We start from the raw sequence: 20,404 nt of genomic DNA on the forward strand, positions 1-20,404 counted from the left end.
TCACTAACCACAGATAGTTTGATCTCCCTGGTGGCCCCGAAGTAACCACATCTTAGGAAATTCTAGGCATCTAATATCCCGTTGCCATAGAGTCACTTCCAACTCATGGCAACCACATGTGTGTCAGAGTAGAACTGTGATCCATAGGTTTTCAATGGCTAGTTTTTTGAAAGTAGATAGCCAGGCCTTTCTTCCACAGTGCCTCTGTGTGAACTTGAACTGCCAACCTTTCAGTTAGCAGCTGAATGTGTTAACTGTTTGCATCACCCAGGGTCTCCCCTAGGCATTTAGGGATCCTAAATGACTGAAGGCTATTGGTAATCCCTTGGGTAATCATGGCCCCATGTCAGGACCCCAAAATTGCTGGAAAATGAGTTGTTTTAGCAACTCGAAGAAGCTCAGAGTTGTTTGCTTTTCTGGTATTGGCCTGCTGAGATACTCTCAAAGAAAAATGCTAGTGCCAGGCAGGCATAACATAATCAAATAGAATAGATTATTACATAGCTTAAATGCACTGGGTATATCGAACTTCCCTTTTTAAATCACAGAAAAATACTGGGCTAAACTATTAAAACTGAGAAAAAATAATGTGAAGAGTACTATAAAAATGTGAGTCATTTAAAAAATGGATTTAATATCAGCCTTTTGGATTACATTTGATGTTTCCCTCATCATGCTCTGAGGTTTTCAGGAGAAACAATGAGCTGTCTGCAATACACAGAAATAATCAAGGAAAAAGTGCCATTTTATTTCTATTTAATAGCTACATAACCAATGTAGAAAACACAAAATGACTGTGGAAAATAGGAAGAAAAAAAGGTTTTTCACTATCCATTTAAAGAAGTAATTTTTTTTTATTGACTTCGTTTTTGGTGACATTTTGCAAGCTTTTAGAAACAGATTCTCTCTGTCTCTCTCTCTCTGTGTATGCACATACATGTGTGTCTAGGGGAGTTGCTATAGATCCTGTGCACAAATCTCCCTTTTCTTTCAAATAACACCCAGAAGACCTGAATACTTTTTAACGAGGTTATGCAATCCCCTGAGCCTGTTTTGCCAGCTGTCAGCAGCTGGAGGCCCACCTCACCCTTTCTAAAGAGCATCTCTCAATAGGTTATTATGTGTGTAGCAACTGGTGAGTACAGCTAATGCCTTTCTTACCTCTTCCTTCTCAGCGCTTTGCAGATCACGCCACTCCTCAGTTACATGACCAAAATCCACTGTGTTCATGGGGACTTTAAATTCCCCAATGATATCATGCTTGGAGAAACGGTCAAAATCATACACAGCCATCACCAGAGTTTTGCCACCTAATTCCGAGTATGGTACCTAAATAAAAGAGATGAGGGCAAAATATCTGGTCAGAAAAATGCTAAAAACATGTTGCTGGTTTAGAGAGTTTTAATTTTAATGTTTATATTGGATAAACAGAACAGGTTGATAATTATGTTTTTGGTTCTTCCTTGAACTGAGTCATCTGGCTTACTGCTTGAAGCTTAAATTACTTGAGAGAAAATGGAAACTTATCATAGTGATTTATCACTTTACCCCAAAGAAGAAATTAGTATTGTTAATAATGGATCCTACTATTAGTTATGTTATAAACAGTTCAAGATTGATAAAATAATAAAATAAGCCACTTACAGTTGACTATTTATAAGTAAGTTTTTCTTGTAGAATATTTTAAGTTATATTGGCTAGGGTACAACTTACTCAGGGACAGATAACTTGCTCTAAATGTTTCATTAACTCTTTCAAGCTATTTGGATGTAGCAGTTTAATGGAAAAGTGATTTATTAAAAGGTATATGAGTAGTCTGAAAGAATGTCAATGAAATTCACAAAGTGCCTTATTTACCTACTCCCTAAAATAATTTAATGATTGACATGAACTGACTAGAAAATTGATGTTTTAGAGATGCATTACAAAATAGATCTTGAAGTTCATTCTTAGGTGTGACGCTCTTTAGGATGAGTGGCGGCAAAAGGCCAAGAACTGATGAATTATCCAGCTGTGCGAATATATCTGAGACAGATGCTATGGGTTGGGATGTTTATTAGTGACAATATTAATATTCAGGAAAAGCAGTGCAATCCAAGTAAGCAATACTTCAGTAGCTAAGTAGGAATTCCTAATTAAGAAATTGTTTAGACTTGTGCTGAAGGTTTGATCAATTTTAATACACTTCTTATTATTTTATCAGTGTAAATGGTATCTTATGCTCTAGCAAACATTTCTTAATTAACTCTGTATATTAAAAAAAGAAAGGAGAAGAGAGAATATTTGACTATATAAGTATAAGAAATTTGAGTTTTCTAAGGTTTTTATCGTCTGTCATTTATTTATCATCTTTTCGGAATCTAATTATTTTATAAAAACACTATTGCAAATAACAATTTTTTTTGCAATAGTAAATATGTATAATAAGAAATGATATACTTAAAACTCAAAACTAAGTCCCTGCAACATTCTTTCAAATAATTTAAGAATGTGCTTATTAAATTCTGGTTAGAAACTGCTGACCTAAATTAAGATGAATATATACTCTAATAAAATTATTGTGATTAGCATTTGCAATATTTTTCCTTTTATTTATATTTTCTGTTTTGTGATATATTTGCTACAGTGATTAGGTCTTCATAAACTGAGTATCTCCATAATGTTTTTTTCTGCTGCTCTGAATTAACTCCCTGGGTAAGGAAAAGTAAAGGTTTTAAATAGGATTACCATAAACAAATTAGTAACTTTTGTCTTCAAAACTCAAAAATTTTAGAGTGAGTAGAAAGAGAATGCTCCATTACAGAATTAGAAACAAGGTTCGGAAAAATGACTCATGCCCTAAGCTTTATCAATTTATTGCCACATGAGGCACTTGTTATCGCTAGTCTGGCTGATGGTGATTTTGAATTAGAATGCTGGCATAGTCACAGACATTTCATTTTTCAGAGATGTATTGTTTTAAGTAATGCATTAAATTTTTTTTTTGTATATTAAAGATATCTACCAAAAGAATTGTTTTTATGAATGACTTCAAGCCAAGAGCTACAAAACTTGTGTATGTAGCAATGATTGAAGCCTGCAGGGCACAATTTCTTGTCAAGTTATTATATGGCCATTCTGTTATTGTTTGTCAACTGAAGTGTCTCAACAAGATGAAGAGCACCAGGGAAGAGCCTAGAGTGAAGAAAAATGCTAGAAATGCAGAAAAACAATACATTCACATTTTTTTTTAATTGACAAGAAGAACAGTTTTAGAGTGCTCAGTTTGCCCCTGCACACAGAGAATTTTGAAAACAGAATAATATCTATTTGTGCCCTTTAAACATTGGAACACAGTTTATTCTGTGATTTTGACCAGGCTTACCTATTTTCAGGAACTTTAAAACTTAGAAAAGTAATGATTTTATTAATTTCTTTGATTTTATTGTAGAGAGGGGGGAAATGTTCAAGCCTTTTGGCACCCATGAAGTAGACCTTACTTTTTAGATGTGAATATGACATCCTAGTTATATTCCATTCTGAAATGATGAAGCTGAATCCTACTTTGACCAATTTAAATGTGGTATAGAATCCTTACTGGTTTGAAGATAATTATTGTAAATATTCTGAATAGAATTATTTGTGAGCACCTTAGAAAGTGTTTATGTGCCAATCTGTGTAGTGTGAGGATGAGATCAGTCTTTTTTATGTAACATCAACCGAGGAAAAATTATAAGTAAGTATAAAAAAAAACCTTGAAAGTAAATTGCTCGTTGAAGACAGGATTAAGGGTCTTTCGGTGGACTTTTGTCTCAAATTTCTTCTTTTTATCAGGCAGCAGGAACACTTTCACATAGGGATCAGATGTACCCCCCATGTCTAAGGCGGGCAGCTCGGCAGCCTGGATGATCCCTACCAGCAGCTGAAATGAATAAGAAAACAGCAAACACAAACATTGGTGGATATTTTGGAAAAGATTTATTTATTTTTTCCAATGCTGCATATTGTTGTTTCTCCCTCTTCCTGCTTTTGATAAACTTTTATTCTGTCATGAGTCCGAAGACAGAAGGCAAATGAAGCAAGCTACATAGACTTCAGAAACCAATTATGACAGATGCAGGCTCTAGGAAGCCTGGTTTTAAACATAAAAGATGCTTTTAAAAGGTTGCTGATTACAGTTAAATATGGAATCCATATTTGCAAAAGGGTTGCAATCAAATAACTTTCCAGTTACTAAAAGCCCTTGTGCATTATGTTTCTTTCCAGGGCATGATTTGTAAGTGGAAATAAATTGTTAAACAATCACAAGTCTGTAATCATAAAGCAGGCAAATGTTATTCTACACCAAAGCCTCAGGCAAGCTAAACAGAAATTTCTTAGAAATTGGGTAGCATTTTGGGAAATAAGATCTTCAAGTTTCTTTCATATTTGACCTTGACTTGTGTTCTGGCTAATATTTTTAACTCCCAGTATAATTATTATTATTAAATTCTGTGTTTAAATATAGGACATGGAGTCAAAGAAATTAAATGAATATAAGCTTAAATGAACGTGAGATTATAGATATGGTTTTCAGTGCTACATGACTAAGTTTCTTTACTTTTTTTTCAAGTATGCCAGAAATCTTTGCATTTCTGCAAGTCTGTTTTCTTAGAGGTGTATTCCTAAGACTTCTGAATGAGAGTCTAGGCTGGTGGTGGTAGTATTTTTGCAAAGGGAAAAAAAAGATGTGAGTAGATTGTTCCAGATGCCCTGCCCTTGGAGATCTTGTGTTAAGGGGGTTGTTTAAATCCATCTGGGAAACAAAAGTAGAGTCTCTTATTGTTATCCAAGTATATACTATTCAATAAATGCAGTCACACTATAGCTTTTCACATCAGAGCTTGAAAATTTGAGTCTGTGTCTTTTGTTTTGTTTTTGAGTCTATGTTTTTTTAAAGCCAATAGAGTGGAAAAGCAATTCACCACTTTAAAGAAATCTCACCCATTTTCTGTAAAAGTGACCTGCCATGGTCTTAAGTGCGCACCTGAAACAATAACCTAAATGATTATGTTGTTTCCATTTTAATGCTTCAATTTCTTTTTGTGGCATCATTATATAGCCATAGCAATAAGAGTACAGCATTGTAGGTAGACAAAACACAGAAAGATGATCAAAGAATAAATAAAATAGGCATCAGACATATAAATGCAGGATTAGTAAAGCAAACAATCTGTCTCTTGGTTTGCCAAACTGAAACATGGTATTTTCTTTTGGATAACAATGTGAGTAAACGAGATTGTATTTGCAAGTAATACTCAGTCTCACTTTTATAACAAATTTTCTTTTTGGCAGGGAAAGCACTATATACACATATAGCTTAAACTCTCTAAAACTTGGTCATTTATGTTTTAAAGACTTTTGGATACTTCATTGTTGGAGGGTGAATTCATTTCTTCCAACCTCTCTGACTCCTATCCAAGAAATAGATGTATTACATTTCTCTCCATCATGAAGGCCAAACTAGGATGGTCTTTTAGTTTTGGCCATAGGGTTGCTATGAGTCAGAATCGACTTGATGGCAATGGGTCAACGGGTTCTAGTTTTGGTAAGCAAACATGCACATTTGATTATAGCTTTATCTATGAAGTTTCTGAGACTTTATCTTCTCTACCTCATAGGAATCATCAAATTAGTTGAGAACATTTGAAAAAAAGAATCAATGCATAATATTAAAAAAAAAAATCCATCAGATGGAATCTTCCAGATCCTCAGAGTAAAATACCTTTCTAGATTTGATGTTTGCTGAAATGGGAACAGGAAATGTACTCTTATTAGATGTCAGCAAAAGAAAAAAAAAATCAATGCTATTTATTTTCTTAAAAACACTACTCTAGAAAATACTACTTATAGTAATCAATGCCAATTTAGAAGTTTCAAAATTATGACTAACCAGAATGAGATATCTGAAGGTTTCTACTGAAAAATAGGAAAGTAGAATAAATTGAGAGAAAAAATTGGATGCATATACACAGGCAGGTTAAATATCTGGAAAAAATGTTGTATGCTAAGATAACGTAAGTTAACCTTGACTTCCCCTAGAATATATAAATAATAGGAGATTTTGCTCCCAACCAAGTCCTGATGCTCAAATTTTGGTAGAAGTGATAGAAATGACCTCAAATGCCATAATTAATTAACTATATAAATATAGGTATAAATTTACATAGGTATAAATCCATACCTATAAACCCATACCTTCAAACCAATATACAGCTTTCTAGAGCATAATATAAAACAACTACTCAGGTCTAAATTCTTTTTTAAATAACAGAGCATACCTATACATCTTCTATGAGGAATCCTCTGGAAGCTTAAGACAGTGAAGACATTATTTGAACTGTCAATCCCTAAATAAAATTCAGAATTCTGCAGCTATTATGATGTTAGAGCCCTTATGGCATTACTAACTTGGACATCAGTGGTCAGAGGTGAGCATTGGTGCTTGATTCATTTATTGTTCATTCCTCATAAAACCGGAAATAATTAACATATACTGCATTAGTGGTAACTATATTTACTTTGTATTCATATGTTCCTCCTTGTCCAAAACAAGGTAAGTAAAGTAAATCAAACTAGAGAATAGATTTAAAACTCCCCTAGTCTCCCCTGTGGAGCCCTGGTGGCACACTGGTTAAGAGCTTGGCTGTTAACCAAAAGGTTGGTGGTTTGAATCCACCAGTTGCTCCTTGGAAACTCTATGGGGTAGTTCTACTCTGTCCTGTAGGGTCGCTATGAGTCAGAATTAACTCGAAGGCAACGAGTATACATATGTATACATGTGTATATTTTAGTCTCCCCTATGCCCTAAGAATTCTTAAGGCCCTGATCTCTAATTTAGCTGACTCCACAAATTTTTAATTTCTTTAGCAATTCAGAAGATAAAGGAACATCTCCTTCAATGTCATAGATTTTGGAAGCTCTCTTTATGTAGAAAACATTTTAACAGTTTTCTTTGTATAGCAGCCATTAGATGAAAGGTAGCTGAGATAATCGTTTATCTAGGTGGCACTTCGTGACTTTTTGAGAAATTGGAGCAGGAATGCTTGTTTTATTGTCTCTTTAGTTCTTTGTTACTTTTTGGGCAGCAGTCATAGGCCCTAGAAATCAAGTTACTGGTCTTTCTGCTTTTTTAGAATTGCTATCTCATTAGCATTAGGTATTTCACCTAGTATCATGGTATTTCATAAGGCATTCTTGCCTTTAAAATTCATAGACCATAGTCAATTGTTTATCGTTTGATTCCTTATCAGTCTGCTATGTTTCAAAACTTTGGCTTGACTGGTGGCTCAACTCAAAGGCCCCCTAGCCCTGTTTGGATCTAAATCCATGAAGTCCAAGGAAGGTTGTTCCAGCTCAGGCTTGAGGGATCATGTAGGGGCGAGACAGGCTGGGAGCTCTCAGGAGCATGCTGGGTGCTTCAAGTTAATTTTTATTCTGCCTGCGTAAGTGCCATAAGTAGATGTAATCTGTTGAATACTGTGAATTCTAATTAGCAGAAGTTAAATTAGCAAGTAGGGGACTGCCTGCACTTAGAAATTTTTTCATCAATAGCTTTGATAATTACATTTTCCCCTCACAGCAAATGAAATATTTTAAGAAGTATCTTGCTTCAATTTCTCCTTGATAATTTCAGAAAATGTAATGGAATTAGAAGACTTTTTTTTTCCCTCAGACCTGGTTGTTCTGGAAATCATAATCCAGTGAATACTGAAGCTTTCCCAGTTTCTCCTCTTCTTTGGGTTCCTCTTTTTCTTCCCCGTCAGTCAATCCAGTTTCAGCATCATCGTCCTTAAGAGCCTGTGGGTAGAGAAAAGGATCATATGTGAATTCAAGTGAATTTTCATCAAAACTCGAATTAAACTGGGCCTGTAGTTATAGTTCCAAGCTGTTCGAAGCAAGCGCTAAGATGCTGGAAATCTCAGTTTGTCTGACACGCATTCACATTTGCTGCTTACATATTTTTTAAATTCCATGTGTGCACGGAATTTTCTCCCCCAACCAGCAAGCAACATGGAAGCAATGGAAGAAGCCCCTCAGAATATTGCAAGCAAAGAATGTAACATGGTTGTGAAGAAAACGTCAAGTTGGTATTAAATTTGGTTCTGATCAAACTGCTTCCTTCAGAGGAAAATGTGGTAAACATGCCATTAACCAGGCCAGGTTTTACATTCATTTAGTTTAAAGAGATGCTAAGCATCAAGTAAAATATCATCGTTACATGCAAAAGAGTAATTTATATAGAGCGCATGGCCTTTTGTTTCCTTATTTCCTATGAAAAATTGAACAAGTAATTCTCAGAAAAGTTTAATTCCCCAAGTTTCACAAATATATTTCTAATGGTTACAGAAAAAGAGGAAAAAACATGCCACCAGCAAATGCATATTTAGAGAAAAGTTCACCCAACTTCCAGTTTAAGTTTACCATTTTATTTTTATAACAGCTCCACAGAAAGCTAGGCTGAATTAAATTGATGTAACGGTCTGTTTGATATTGAAATGTAAAAATGTTTTTTTTGCAATTTTGTCAAAAATTCAAACTTGTATAAAAATTCATTTTGCCTTAAAGAACAAATATTGTGGTACTGTTCTCCCTTTTTAAAATATTATGACCAACTGAATATTGTTTATAACTTGAAACTTAAGTGTAACATAGATCGAAATACTAGAAAGCTCATTATGTCAGAAAATACATTGAAATGCTTCTCTTAAAAAAAAAGTAATGCATTTTCTTACAAATGCAAAAATTTTGCTAAAATATTAAAGGTTATAGATTATGAATCTTAGAAACTTTGTTTCTAGGGATGTACATTCTTATTGCTTTGAAGAATTAAAAAAATTAGAAATAGTCATTGGTCAAAATTGAAAATTATAGGAAGTTATATTTTTCTGATCATTAGTAAGATTGAATAATTAAAAAATCTTTACATTAGTCATTTGTATTTTTTCTTCTTGGAATTGCCTATTCATATCCTTTGCTAATTTTTCTATTGTGTTTTTTGTCTTTTTCTTATTGATTTGCAGGAACACTTTATATTTTAGTGACCTCAGTCTTTTTTGTTGTTGTTGTTGTATGTAGCAAATATTGTCTCCTAGCTTTTGATTATGGCATTCTCATTTCTCTCTTTTTGTTTATGTGTGTGTTGGGGGGGAGTGCTGATATGAGTGGTCAACGGTTTTATATCTCTGACAAAGTAAAGGAAATCTTAACGGTTGCCAGCTCTCAAACTGAATCTGAAGACTGTTGTAAAATTCAAATGCAAATATAAATGGAAAGGCATTAGCATCATCAGATTCCAGCTTCTCCTGCACTTCCCTGCATCACCTGTACCACATAGTCTTTTCTTTCTGCTGCATTCTTCATTCTCAGGACAAAGCTTCCCTGCTCACTCATCCACTTAAACAGGGACCCTCAGAGGTTCTTCAAAATGGCACTCTTGGTTCCTGTTTTTACACGGTTTCCCAAGTTGGCTCCACCTAGCTAACTCCAGTTTGATCCAAAGACACTGAGACTTGGTTGCCTTACAGATGCATTCACATGAGAAGACCATATAATGAGAGAGTTGAGTTGTGGCCAGAGATGCCACCCCTTTTGTGCTTCTTGAAATTTCTCAGGAGCCTACAATGTGTTTGGAAAACTGAAAAATGCCATTATTATATCTATGTAGAAACCCTTTCCAATTTGGTTAGCCATATACCATTTAATTTGAAAAGTTTAATTTATACTTGGATATTTCTGTACATATTAAAATGTTGGTTTACTGATAGCCGGAGCCAGGAAACAATATAATTATTTAAAAATTTGCATTAATCTTTCAACTTGATGGAGGGGGGGGTGTCACTAAAGGGAACATGAGCTAGTAAAGCGACAAGAAAAGATTACTGAGTTTAAGTAGAGAACTTCAGGCAGTGGAATCCCATTGCCGTTTCAAAACCTTACCCAAAAAACCAAACCCATTGCCATTGAGTTGATTCTGACTCATGGCGACACTATAGGACAAAGTAGAACTGCTCCATAGGGCTCTCAAGGCTGTAATCTTTACGGAAGCTGACTGCCACACCTTTCTTCCACAGAGCAGCAGCAGGTGGGTTTGAACTGCCAATCTTTTGGTTAGCAGCAAAGTGCTTAACCACTGTGCCACCTGGGCTCCTTAGCAGCTTATAAGCCTTTAATACTGTCAGAGAAAATGTGCTTAGAAAATTGCAGGTTAGGTAAATAACCTCCCAGTAAGATTTTAATTTTCTTAATAATAGCAAACTAACACACATTTCCCATCTTAAAAATCTGTACATCACTCTATCATAATAAAAAAAAACAAAACTCATGGGTTGAATACTTTTTCAAAACTCTCTTTCAGAACTGACAATTTACATATCATGTTTCAGTCCACTGCAATTTGAAACAGCTGAGATATTAAATCTCCTTCTCCCAAAGTGGTTTTTGCCCTAATAAAAGGTGCAGGACCATCTCTGCAATTATCCTGCATGAAATAGGGCTAAATTTTTGATAATTTCTCAGTAACGCTGTTCATCACTGAAGTGATTAAGTCTATTCCTGTCCCAAAGGCTGAGATTAAGCAAGACATTTTCTGTACCGTCACATTAAATTCAGACCCATTAAATCAGTAGCTATTATAACATCTCAAGAGCAATATTTTTCTCTCCATGGAACAAAATATGGAAGAGCAAGCTTGTAAACTCAGCAGTTCCGAGAATTTGATAAATTGCGGTAGAAAAAGCTGTGTTGGGAACATCAGACCTTATTTTGAATTTCAAAGATTTTAGCGTACATGTCTATGGCCTACTTTGACATTCGAATAGTGCTTTGTTTAAAGCCATCAGAAGGAGCATTTGTTCACTTTAAGTTACATTGTTCAGATATGGATTTGATAAAGCTCGCCAAAAAGAGGGCAGAGGGACTGGATAGCCTTTCTGTGCCCATCAATTTAAAACTTGAGCTTTCTAATATGTCACTATTTAATATGTGTTGGTAATGTTTAAAATGAGGACATTTATCATAAAAAAATCAATGTAGTTCAGCCTCTTGATGTGTGTCAGAATGGTCCACCCTCAGCTGTGGATCCCCAGCTGCCAGGCAACTAAATGTATCTGAGCGTTGACTAGGGGTGTCTAAGTAGTAGAGGAAACCTACCGCAAGGGACAGTCCAGAACAGTCATGAGACATAACACAGATAAGGAGGACATAGAAGGAAGAAATAAAAATTAAAGTATCCACAAACACTAGTGAAAACCATGGAGAAATGACATTTCCAGAGCTATGACTTAACAAGCTGATACTTTCCCCTCTGTATTTTTCATGTTCTCAAATTTTAAGGCATAAAAATTAACATAAATATGTATATTAGGTATAGATACAGAAATATACTATCTATGGTTACTTTTAGTTGACATTCTTCCTTGGTTATAAAATCTTACCATGTAGACAGCTGGCTATGACATTGAAATTAGAATTTCTGTGAGTTCTTACAGGCTTAAAATGGTAATTTATTGATTGCCCTAGGGCCAATTTTAAGAAATCATATCTAAACTGCCTTTCACATTTGTCCTTTTTTAAAATTAGAGAGGCATGGAATATCTACATTGCCTTTCCCACATTCACATCATTTGACTTAAAATGTTTTAAAAATATAATTATGTAAGAAAAATTCTATGTTGTGCTTAGGCTGTTCGGAATTTGGATGATCATGTGACATAATGTCTTAAAATCTGCACATTCTATTTTGATTCTGCACCTTTTTCCATAAAATGATGGAACCCATTTTTAGCTATTTTATTTGCCTTGAAAAGTAACATAAATTTTTGTTATATAAATGTTTATCAGTGGGGCTTATTTTAATTTGCCCAAATTGTATTTCATTAAGTATATTTAATTGTTTATAACTTATAAGACCTAACTAAAATTTTATATAGACCAAGTGATCTACCTAAAATGATTATAAACACTTTTCTGAGTGGCTGAGATCCTAAATGCTTTGTATAACAGTCAGTTGTTATTATAAACTGTCATGAAATTCTTAGTATTTCCTTATTTGACTGATTTTTCTCTGCCCCCCCATCTAAAGGAATGAGTGAGCAATGAAAAATTAACCACCCCTAATTCTACGTATTTATTACTCTTTAGAACTTGGTCATTTATCCAGTTCATAACAGGGGCAATAAACACCACTGCTATGCTATAAATTATAGTTTTACATCATACAGAACAAATTCCACAAATAAAAATATATTTAGATTTCTTATCCTAGGAAGAAATGTTATAGTTATCCTCCAACATTATTCAGGCTTTGAATTCTTATTCCTAGGATACAGGGAAACCACATTTGAATGTCACTGTAGTCATGAAAATGATAGTATTGTATTTTCAAATTATTTTTTCTCACAAATACAGCTGAAATTATCATGTATATTATTCTGTTCATGTAGGAGATTATTTCCATATTTAATCCCCCAATAAGTTGCTTAAGGAAATCTGTACCATAGCTTGATGGCTATGGAAAATGTTGGAATAAAGCAAGACATGGTTTAAAATTTCAGTTACTACTTAATAAATTAACTGAAGAGAGAAATCCTTATTAGACATCTGCGGTTGAAATGTGCACGGACTCTTATGGCTGTGATTAGAAACTGTCAGAAAAATTTAACCCTTGTTACCCTGAGCTTAGGATAAAACTCTCTTGAGAGCGAGTGAAGACATTACATCCATTCCATAGCTTTGAAACAAAACAAAAGGGCAGGGAGTGAAAAAATGAGGCTTTGTGAAATTGTTGTCAACAGATCTTACAATGTCTTTGAGAAAAGACTTTGAAGTTGAGAAGAAGGGTTAGTGTTCTGAGTACGTAGTTAACTAGGAAACTACACAAATGTACTAAAAACGTGTTACAACACATGATTAAATCTTTCATAAAGTTAAGTAAGCAGATTCACATCTTTAAGAATTCAAGTAATAGTAATCAGTACTATAAGAGGAATTAAAAACTGCCTGGGAATAAATTTTTGAATTATTTGATAGGAAACCTTGATAACTGAAAATATTATTTCTATATAAATTTATATTTACATTTTATTTCATATGAATTAAATGTTCCTTAAAAAAACCAAACCAAACCCGTTGCCGTCGAGTCGATTCCAACACATAGTGACCCTATGTTCCTTAGAAATATCCAATATGAATACGATTCTAAAAAACTAAATGAAGAGGGATTTAGCCATTATCATTGCTAATAGTAAACTTTATCCTGAATCCTATCATCCAATTAATTTAGTAAAAATTTGTAACACTGTAAAGGACAGTCAAATAGCTTCTTTAAACTTTGGAAGACAACCCAGCCAGAACATATTCTGAAACTAGTGTTCTGGTATTAATTGTCCCTAAGTGTGGAAATAAGAACATTGCCTTATAACTCTTCCCTGCTCTTTAGGACCCACTCACAATTTTCTCCCTTCCCTTGTGTAATTCATTATTCTTGAGAACTAATTACTGAGTTGGATATGTAGGCATGGTAGTTTTCATCAAGTGTGATGAACAGCTATAAGACTCAGTCATTTAACAGGGACTGCAAACAGTAAAAAAAAAGTTTGAAAGATCTCCTGCCCAAGAGGGAGAACATCCAGGTTCTCTGTTTCTCTATCTCTAAATACAATTAATACTGTCTAAATAGATGTAGAAAACCCTGGTGGCGTAGTGGTTAAATGTATAGTGGTTAAGTGCTACGGCTGCTAACCAAAAGGTCGCCAGTTCAAATCCACCAGGCGCTCCTTGGAAACTCTATGGGGCAGTTCTACTCTGTCTTATAGGGTCACTATGACTCGGAACTGACTCAGTGGTGACGGGTTTGGTTTGGTTTTGGTAAACGGATGTACGAAAAATATTCAGCACTATTTTAATGTGCTGGACCCATCAAGATGGCGCGAGTGGTCATGGATGCCACTTTTTAGTCTATATGCTCAGAGATAGGAAAGCCCTACCAAATGTTACCATTGCCCTCTGGGAGGTTGAATAATGAATGACTAAAAGGATTTTAAAGCATCTATGTGACAATGACTTGTGTCCAGAAGTTGTTTGGTTCTATAAAGTATCTAGCATAGAATAATAAAACATTTATCTATTAGTTTTTAACAAAATATTCTAAGAGGAAATATGAAATAAATACATTACCTGATCTTTCATGGTCTTCCCTAAGTCTTTCACATCTTTCATGTTAATGGCATTCTTCCCTCCCTTTTCCTTTCCCTTCTTCTTGTTTTTCTTTTTGAACAAACATTTCTTACAGATACAAAAGCAGCAGGTCAGGACTAAAAGAACTGCAACTATGGCTATGGCAATTAAGGCCCACGGTGGCACTGAAAGAAAAATAAATTCACATAGAATGTTAGTAGGAAAATACTCATATATAGAAATCCTTTTAGTTCTTTGGTAATAAAGATATTCATTCATTCATTCATTCATATTTATTGAGCACCTATTAGGCTCCAGGCACACTGGTCAACATTACTTTATCCATGTTGTTTCCTCTGACTAGACGGTTGTTTTATCCTTTCTGTTTTGCCCTTTTATGTATCTCAAATGCCACCTCCCTTCTATTCCTTTCTTTGATTCCCCAACCTAGATTTCCATCATTCAGAGCATGGTTCTGGGATGTGATGTTTGATTTTAAATCCTGGATCCACCATTTGCTAGCCGTGTGACCTTGGGCAAGTCACCCAATCTCTCCCTGTCTCAGTTTCCTCTTTATAAAGTGGAGCTAAATTTGTAGGTGCCTCATTGTGTTTTTGTGATAACTAAATATTAAGATGCAGTGCCTGGCATATGGTGAAAGCCTAACACGTGTTAGCTGCTATTACACATCAAATACTAGGTATCTTAGTTATCTAGTACTGCTATAACAGAAATACCACAAGTGGATGCCTTCAACAAACAAGTTTATTCTCTCACAGTCTAGTAGGCTAGAAACCAAATTCAGGGTGCCAGCTCCAGGGGAAATTTTTCTCTCCCTGTAGGCTCTGGAGGAAGGTCCTTGGTCTAGGGAAAGTCTTCCATTAGTCTAGGGAAATGACACGCTCTGCTCCTGGTGCTGCTTTCTTGGTGGTATGAGGTCTCCCTGTCTTTCTGCTTGCTTCTCTCTTTTACATTTCAAAAGAGATTGATTTAAAATACAATCTAATCTTGTAGATTGAGTCCTGCCTCATTAACATAACTGCCACTAATCCCATCTCATTAACATCAAGAGGATCTACAACACATAGGAATATCACATCAGATGACAAAATGGTGGACAGTCGTGAAATACTGGGAATCATGGCCTAGCCAAATTGATATATGTATTTTCGAGGGACACAATTCAAGCCGTGACACTAGGTGTTCTATTAATATGCTCTGGACAGTGTCGGGAGGCAGACATTAATCAAATAAACACAAAACCAAATATAAAATCATAGCTATAGTAAATGTTACGAAGTACTTGGTACTTGAAAGTCAATCATAGGGACATTGAACCATTCAGGGTCTCAGAGGCAGGGTAACAGTGAAATGTTCAGGCTTTACAACCAGGCTTGCATTCAGGTCCTAGCTTGGCCATGTGCAGGCTGTGTGACTCTGGTTAGATTGCTTAACTCTTCTGAGTTTGTTTCCTCTTCTGTAAAGTGAATATAATAGTGGTGTCCATTTTTTCAGGTTGTGAAGATTCAAGGAGTTACTATACTAAAAAGCTTAGAACCCTGTCCAGCACATTGAGCTCAATTTATGGCAATGGTGGTTCAGTGGCAGAATTCTTGCCTTCCACGCTGGGTTCAATTCTCGGGCAATGCGCCTTATGTGCAGCCACCACCCTTTGGTCAGTAAAGGCTTACTGTATTTTTATGCAAATAACGTGTGCCTTCTACGTTTGTTTGCCTACCAAGCCCTCCCCCATGAGGTATTTTTATTAGTGCTGCTATGCCAATTTTTTTACTTGCTGCTGTGAAAAAAATTAGTATAGCATGCTTACGAAAATACCTTGTGGGGGAGGGCACGGTTGGCAAACAAATGGAGAAAGTGTGCATTATTTGTGTAAAAATATGGTATGTGTTGCTAAGATGCTGAATAGGTTTCAGCAGAGCTTCCACACTAAGACAGACTAGGAAAAAAGGCCTGGTGATCTACTTCCAAAAAATCAGCCAATGAAAACCTATGGATCACAATAGTTTGATCCCAAGTACTTAGTGGGGATGGCAGAGGACATGACAGCATCTCATTCCATCGCACATGGGGTCTCCGTGAGTCAGGGCTGACTTGACGGCAACCAACAACAGCTTTACTTCTTTATACTCAAGGCAAAGGGCTGAGTACTGTGGTAACACACAGGTCGCAGGGTATATGATGGGAAATAAAACTTGTACACCAATATCAAAAGAAAGAGATAAATAGGAGTTGAGAGGAGAAGAGGTGACTTTTGGATGAGGGGGGAAGCTTCATATTTATAGGCTCTGTTTAAAATAATGTACATAAAAATGAATATACTCAAATAAACACTTAGTTTCTATTACAGTTGTCCATCTGCTGAAAGTTAATTTTCTTATTTAGCATCCCCTCCACCATGTGCTTATAAAAAACAAGGTCTCATTGTGGAAACATTAGAATTTCACTTTAACTGGAAAGGAATTATTCTTGATACAAATCGTAGCTATTGAGATTAATCAGAAGTAATTAGATTTGTCTATTGTAATAAAAAAAAGATATTGGGTATTGAAATGATAAGAAGTGCTTATTTTCTTCTAGCCACATAAACATCATTAGTACCGATGATTGTGGAATATCAAGTCAGGAATACATTGATAAAGTAAAGACACTTAAAAATTAACCTCACTTCAAAATTGAGAAAACCCACTCTGTTTGCTATCCCTCAGCATTTAGCTTCATAAGGTAGAATATCCATTATGCATATAATTCTAAGTTATGACTGGAGATTAACTGTTGACTTAAGGACATGTGAAACTGTAACTTCTACAACTGTGTTTTCTGTCAAAGAAATGTATGTGTGAAAGTTATAGATAAGCTCACATCCAAAGGCATGGTTTCTCATAGTCCTCTAGTCTCATTAATCAATTACTATTTTTAAAAAGTATATATTAGAGAAACCCTGGTGGTACTTGTGTTAAGTGCTTGGTTGCTAACCAAAAGGTCAGTGATTCAAGATTGGTATTTGGAACTCTTCAGCAGCTCCGACAGAAAAAAGACTTGGTGATCTGCTCCTATAAAGATTAACCCATTGCCATTTAGTCAATTTGGACTCATAACAACCCTATAGAACAGTGTAGAACTGCCCCATAGGGTTTCCAAGGCTGTAAATCTTCATAGAAGCTGACTGCCGGATCTTTCTCCTGCGGAGCTGCTGGTGGGTTCGAACCACCAGTTAGCAGCCAAGCTCTTAACCACTGTGCCACCAGGGCTTCTCCCTGTAAAGATTACAGCCTAAGAAAGTCTGTGGAGCAACTTGTATCTGTCCTACAGGGTCGCTATGAGTTGGAATCGACTCGATGGCACACAACAACAACAAATGAAGCTTATGACATCATTGTAATACTGCATTTAAAAGCTTTTACCTCTGTTAATCTAGTGAAAATCCTGGCACGCATGACTGATGTATTATTGCAGATGAGACAGCATTAATAAAGACCTTTCATTCTGAACCTTGTAAATTATTCTCCTAGTCAGACTTGTGTGATAGTCTCAGAGAACTACATCAAAGTCTTAAATTACATAGGACAAAACAGAGATGGTTTGACAAGTTTACAAAAAGAAAATAGATGGTGAAAAGCCCAGGAACGTTATTTATCAAAAGAAGTTAGAGACAGGAACATGGGATTAGTGGAACAAACTTGAAATAGTACAACTTGCTGGTATAATAAAATCCCTGGAAAATTTTTATTTCTAAAAGTGCTGCTACTGTCTTCTAGATTTACTTTCAGTTCATCTTCTAGATAGCTTAATTTTAATTTCGCATATGCTATGTTGAATATGGAGCCCTGGTGGCGAAGTGGTTAAAGAGTTTGGCTGCTAACCAAAAGGTCAGCAGTTCAAATCCACCAGCTGCTCCTTGGAAACCCTGTGGGGCAGTTCTATTCTGTCCTACAGAGTCGCTATGAGTTGGAATCGACTCAATGGCAATGTTTTTTTTTTTTTAAATGTTGAGTATATTAAATTATTAGCACAATTTTTCTCACAACTTACTGGCATCTTTAGATGGAATTCAGAAACATTAGTGTTTAGTTATTGTGGAATAATTAATTGCAAACTTAGATTTTACAGTCTCCAAGTATAATTTCTATTGACAAATTAAGTAACGTGGGACTGTGTCTTAACTGGAGTCCTTGGATGGTGCAAATGGTTAATGCGCTTGGCTGCTAACCAAAAGATTGGAGATTCGAGTCCATCCAGGGGCACCTAGGAAGAAAATCCTGGTGATCCACTTCTGAAAAATCAGCCACTGAAGACCCTATGGAACACAGCTCTACTCTGACACACATGAGGTTGCCATGAGTTGGAATCAACTCAATGGCAATTGTTTTTTTTTTTTGTGTGTGTGTCTTAATGATGAAAGAATTTTCAAAACCAGGCAGCCACTGCCATTTGGGGAAGAACCTGGCCAGTAAAAGAGCATTGGAATTGAGACAGGAGGACACAGCTAGTCTAAGACAGGTGGAAAACATGCATGGCAGTCCTGTTGGTCTCTCAAACCCCAACTGAAACATGCATTTTGTTTGTTTTGTTTTAATTCAGAAACGTATCTTCTCTATTATATAGGATTTTGGTAAACATACAATAGAATTTTCCCATGTTTGTTCTAGGAATAATTATCATCTCCACAAATATTAACTGAATATCGTCTAAGAACTGGAGCTAAAAAGAGGTTTTTCCCATAAAGGGACAATGCAGTTATCAAGATAGGATCTCTCTCTGTGACAATAAATGATGCAAAATCATACAAATTCATAGATAATAAAATATCTGTATTCTATAGAGACTTTTTCTACCCATGTGAAAACCTGACGGATTAGTTAATAACGTTAAAAAAACAGCTATTTTTAATTAAATGGTTATTTAAATTGAGTGCTCACGTTAAAAAATTTTATTATGCAGAGCAACAAAATACTTAACGTTTAGTAAGTCTGCAAAGTAGAAATAGCATCCACAGTATTATTCATTTGTAGTATTTATAGAAACGTTTCCCTATTAATAAGCAAATCTCGTGGAATATGTTTCTGATGAGGCTAAAATTTACTGATGACCTGCTTATTATGGACCAGGAACTGTGCTATAGTTTTACATACATTATCTCATTTAATCTTCACAACAATTCTGTTAGTTATTATTACTTTAATTTTACAGAAAAAACTAGTGCTTGTAGACTGAATAGTTTGAGTTTTTAAAATATGTCTTGAGGTTATTGAGTTTAAAATGCATGTATTATAAACGTATACAAAGGGAAAAAAAAAAACCTATCTAACTTTGAGATATCCTTAACAGAGCATTTTATATTAAAAAAACCAGTGAAGCAAATAAACAACAGCATGAGATGCTGCCAAGAGTGATTAATATAAAATATAGTTCTATCAAAACTAGGCTCATCAAAATATTGCTACTGGCAGAAAGCTATCAGCTTATTGTTATTGCTATCAAACTATCATTAAATGGAATTTTATAATAAGAATTGTAGCATTTAACTTAAAGCCCTTTCAGCGGAAAAGAATAGACTATTATGAAGACTCTCCGTTAAAATGTTATTTGCTATGTTCTGCTGTGTATATTCTCAACAATAAAACAAAAATAAATTATAAAAAATGTTATTTGCATTTCTAGTTGATGAATTAATCTAATACATATTATTTGTTCCAAAGGTAAATTGACGTGTAAGAACTGAGTCAGAATCAAGTAAATTTGAAATGGCTTCTGATATTTTAACTTAGACATTGTGATAGGCATAATACTAACCTCTCCAAGATATCCACATCTCAATCCCTGGAACCTGTGTTACTTTACATGGCAGAAGGGACTTTGACAGTGTGATTAAGGGTTTTGATATAGGGAGGTTTACTTGGATTACCCACATGGGCCCAAGGTAATAACTCACCACTACCACCAATTGCCAGCCAGTCGACTCTGACTCATGGCAACCCCATGTTCTCTGGGTGGACCTGAATCTCCAACCTTTCAGTTAGCAGCTGCACGTGTCAACCATTTGCACCACTCAGGGACTCTGTGTAATCACTAGGGTCCTTATAAGTGAAAAAAGGAGGCAGGAGGGTCAAAATCAGAGATTTGAAGATGCCACGTGGCTGGCTTTGGAGATGGCAGAAGGGGCTATGCAACCAAGGGGAAACAAAACTCATTA

At 35.3% G+C, this 20,404-nt stretch overlaps 1 protein-coding gene across 1 annotated transcript in view; it reads right to left on the reverse strand.

Annotated features, from left to right (window-relative positions):
- Positions 1-20,404, reverse strand: part of SYT1 (synaptotagmin 1) — a 245,031-nt gene that overhangs the window by 161,381 nt on the left and 63,246 nt on the right. The window contains exons 3-6 of the mRNA XM_004384616.1: positions 14,194-14,378; positions 7,696-7,818; positions 3,734-3,901; positions 1,162-1,329 (exon numbers count right to left, since the gene is read on the reverse strand). Of these exons, the coding sequence (XP_004384673.1) occupies positions 1,162-1,329; positions 3,734-3,901; positions 7,696-7,818; positions 14,194-14,378 (644 nt within the window). The remainder of the gene's footprint in view (positions 1-1,161; positions 1,330-3,733; positions 3,902-7,695; positions 7,819-14,193; positions 14,379-20,404) is intronic.

Source organism: Trichechus manatus, unplaced genomic scaffold, assembly GCF_000243295.1.
Source record: "Trichechus manatus latirostris isolate Lorelei unplaced genomic scaffold, TriManLat1.0 scaffold00125, whole genome shotgun sequence".
NCBI lineage: Eukaryota > Metazoa > Chordata > Mammalia > Sirenia > Trichechidae > Trichechus > Trichechus manatus.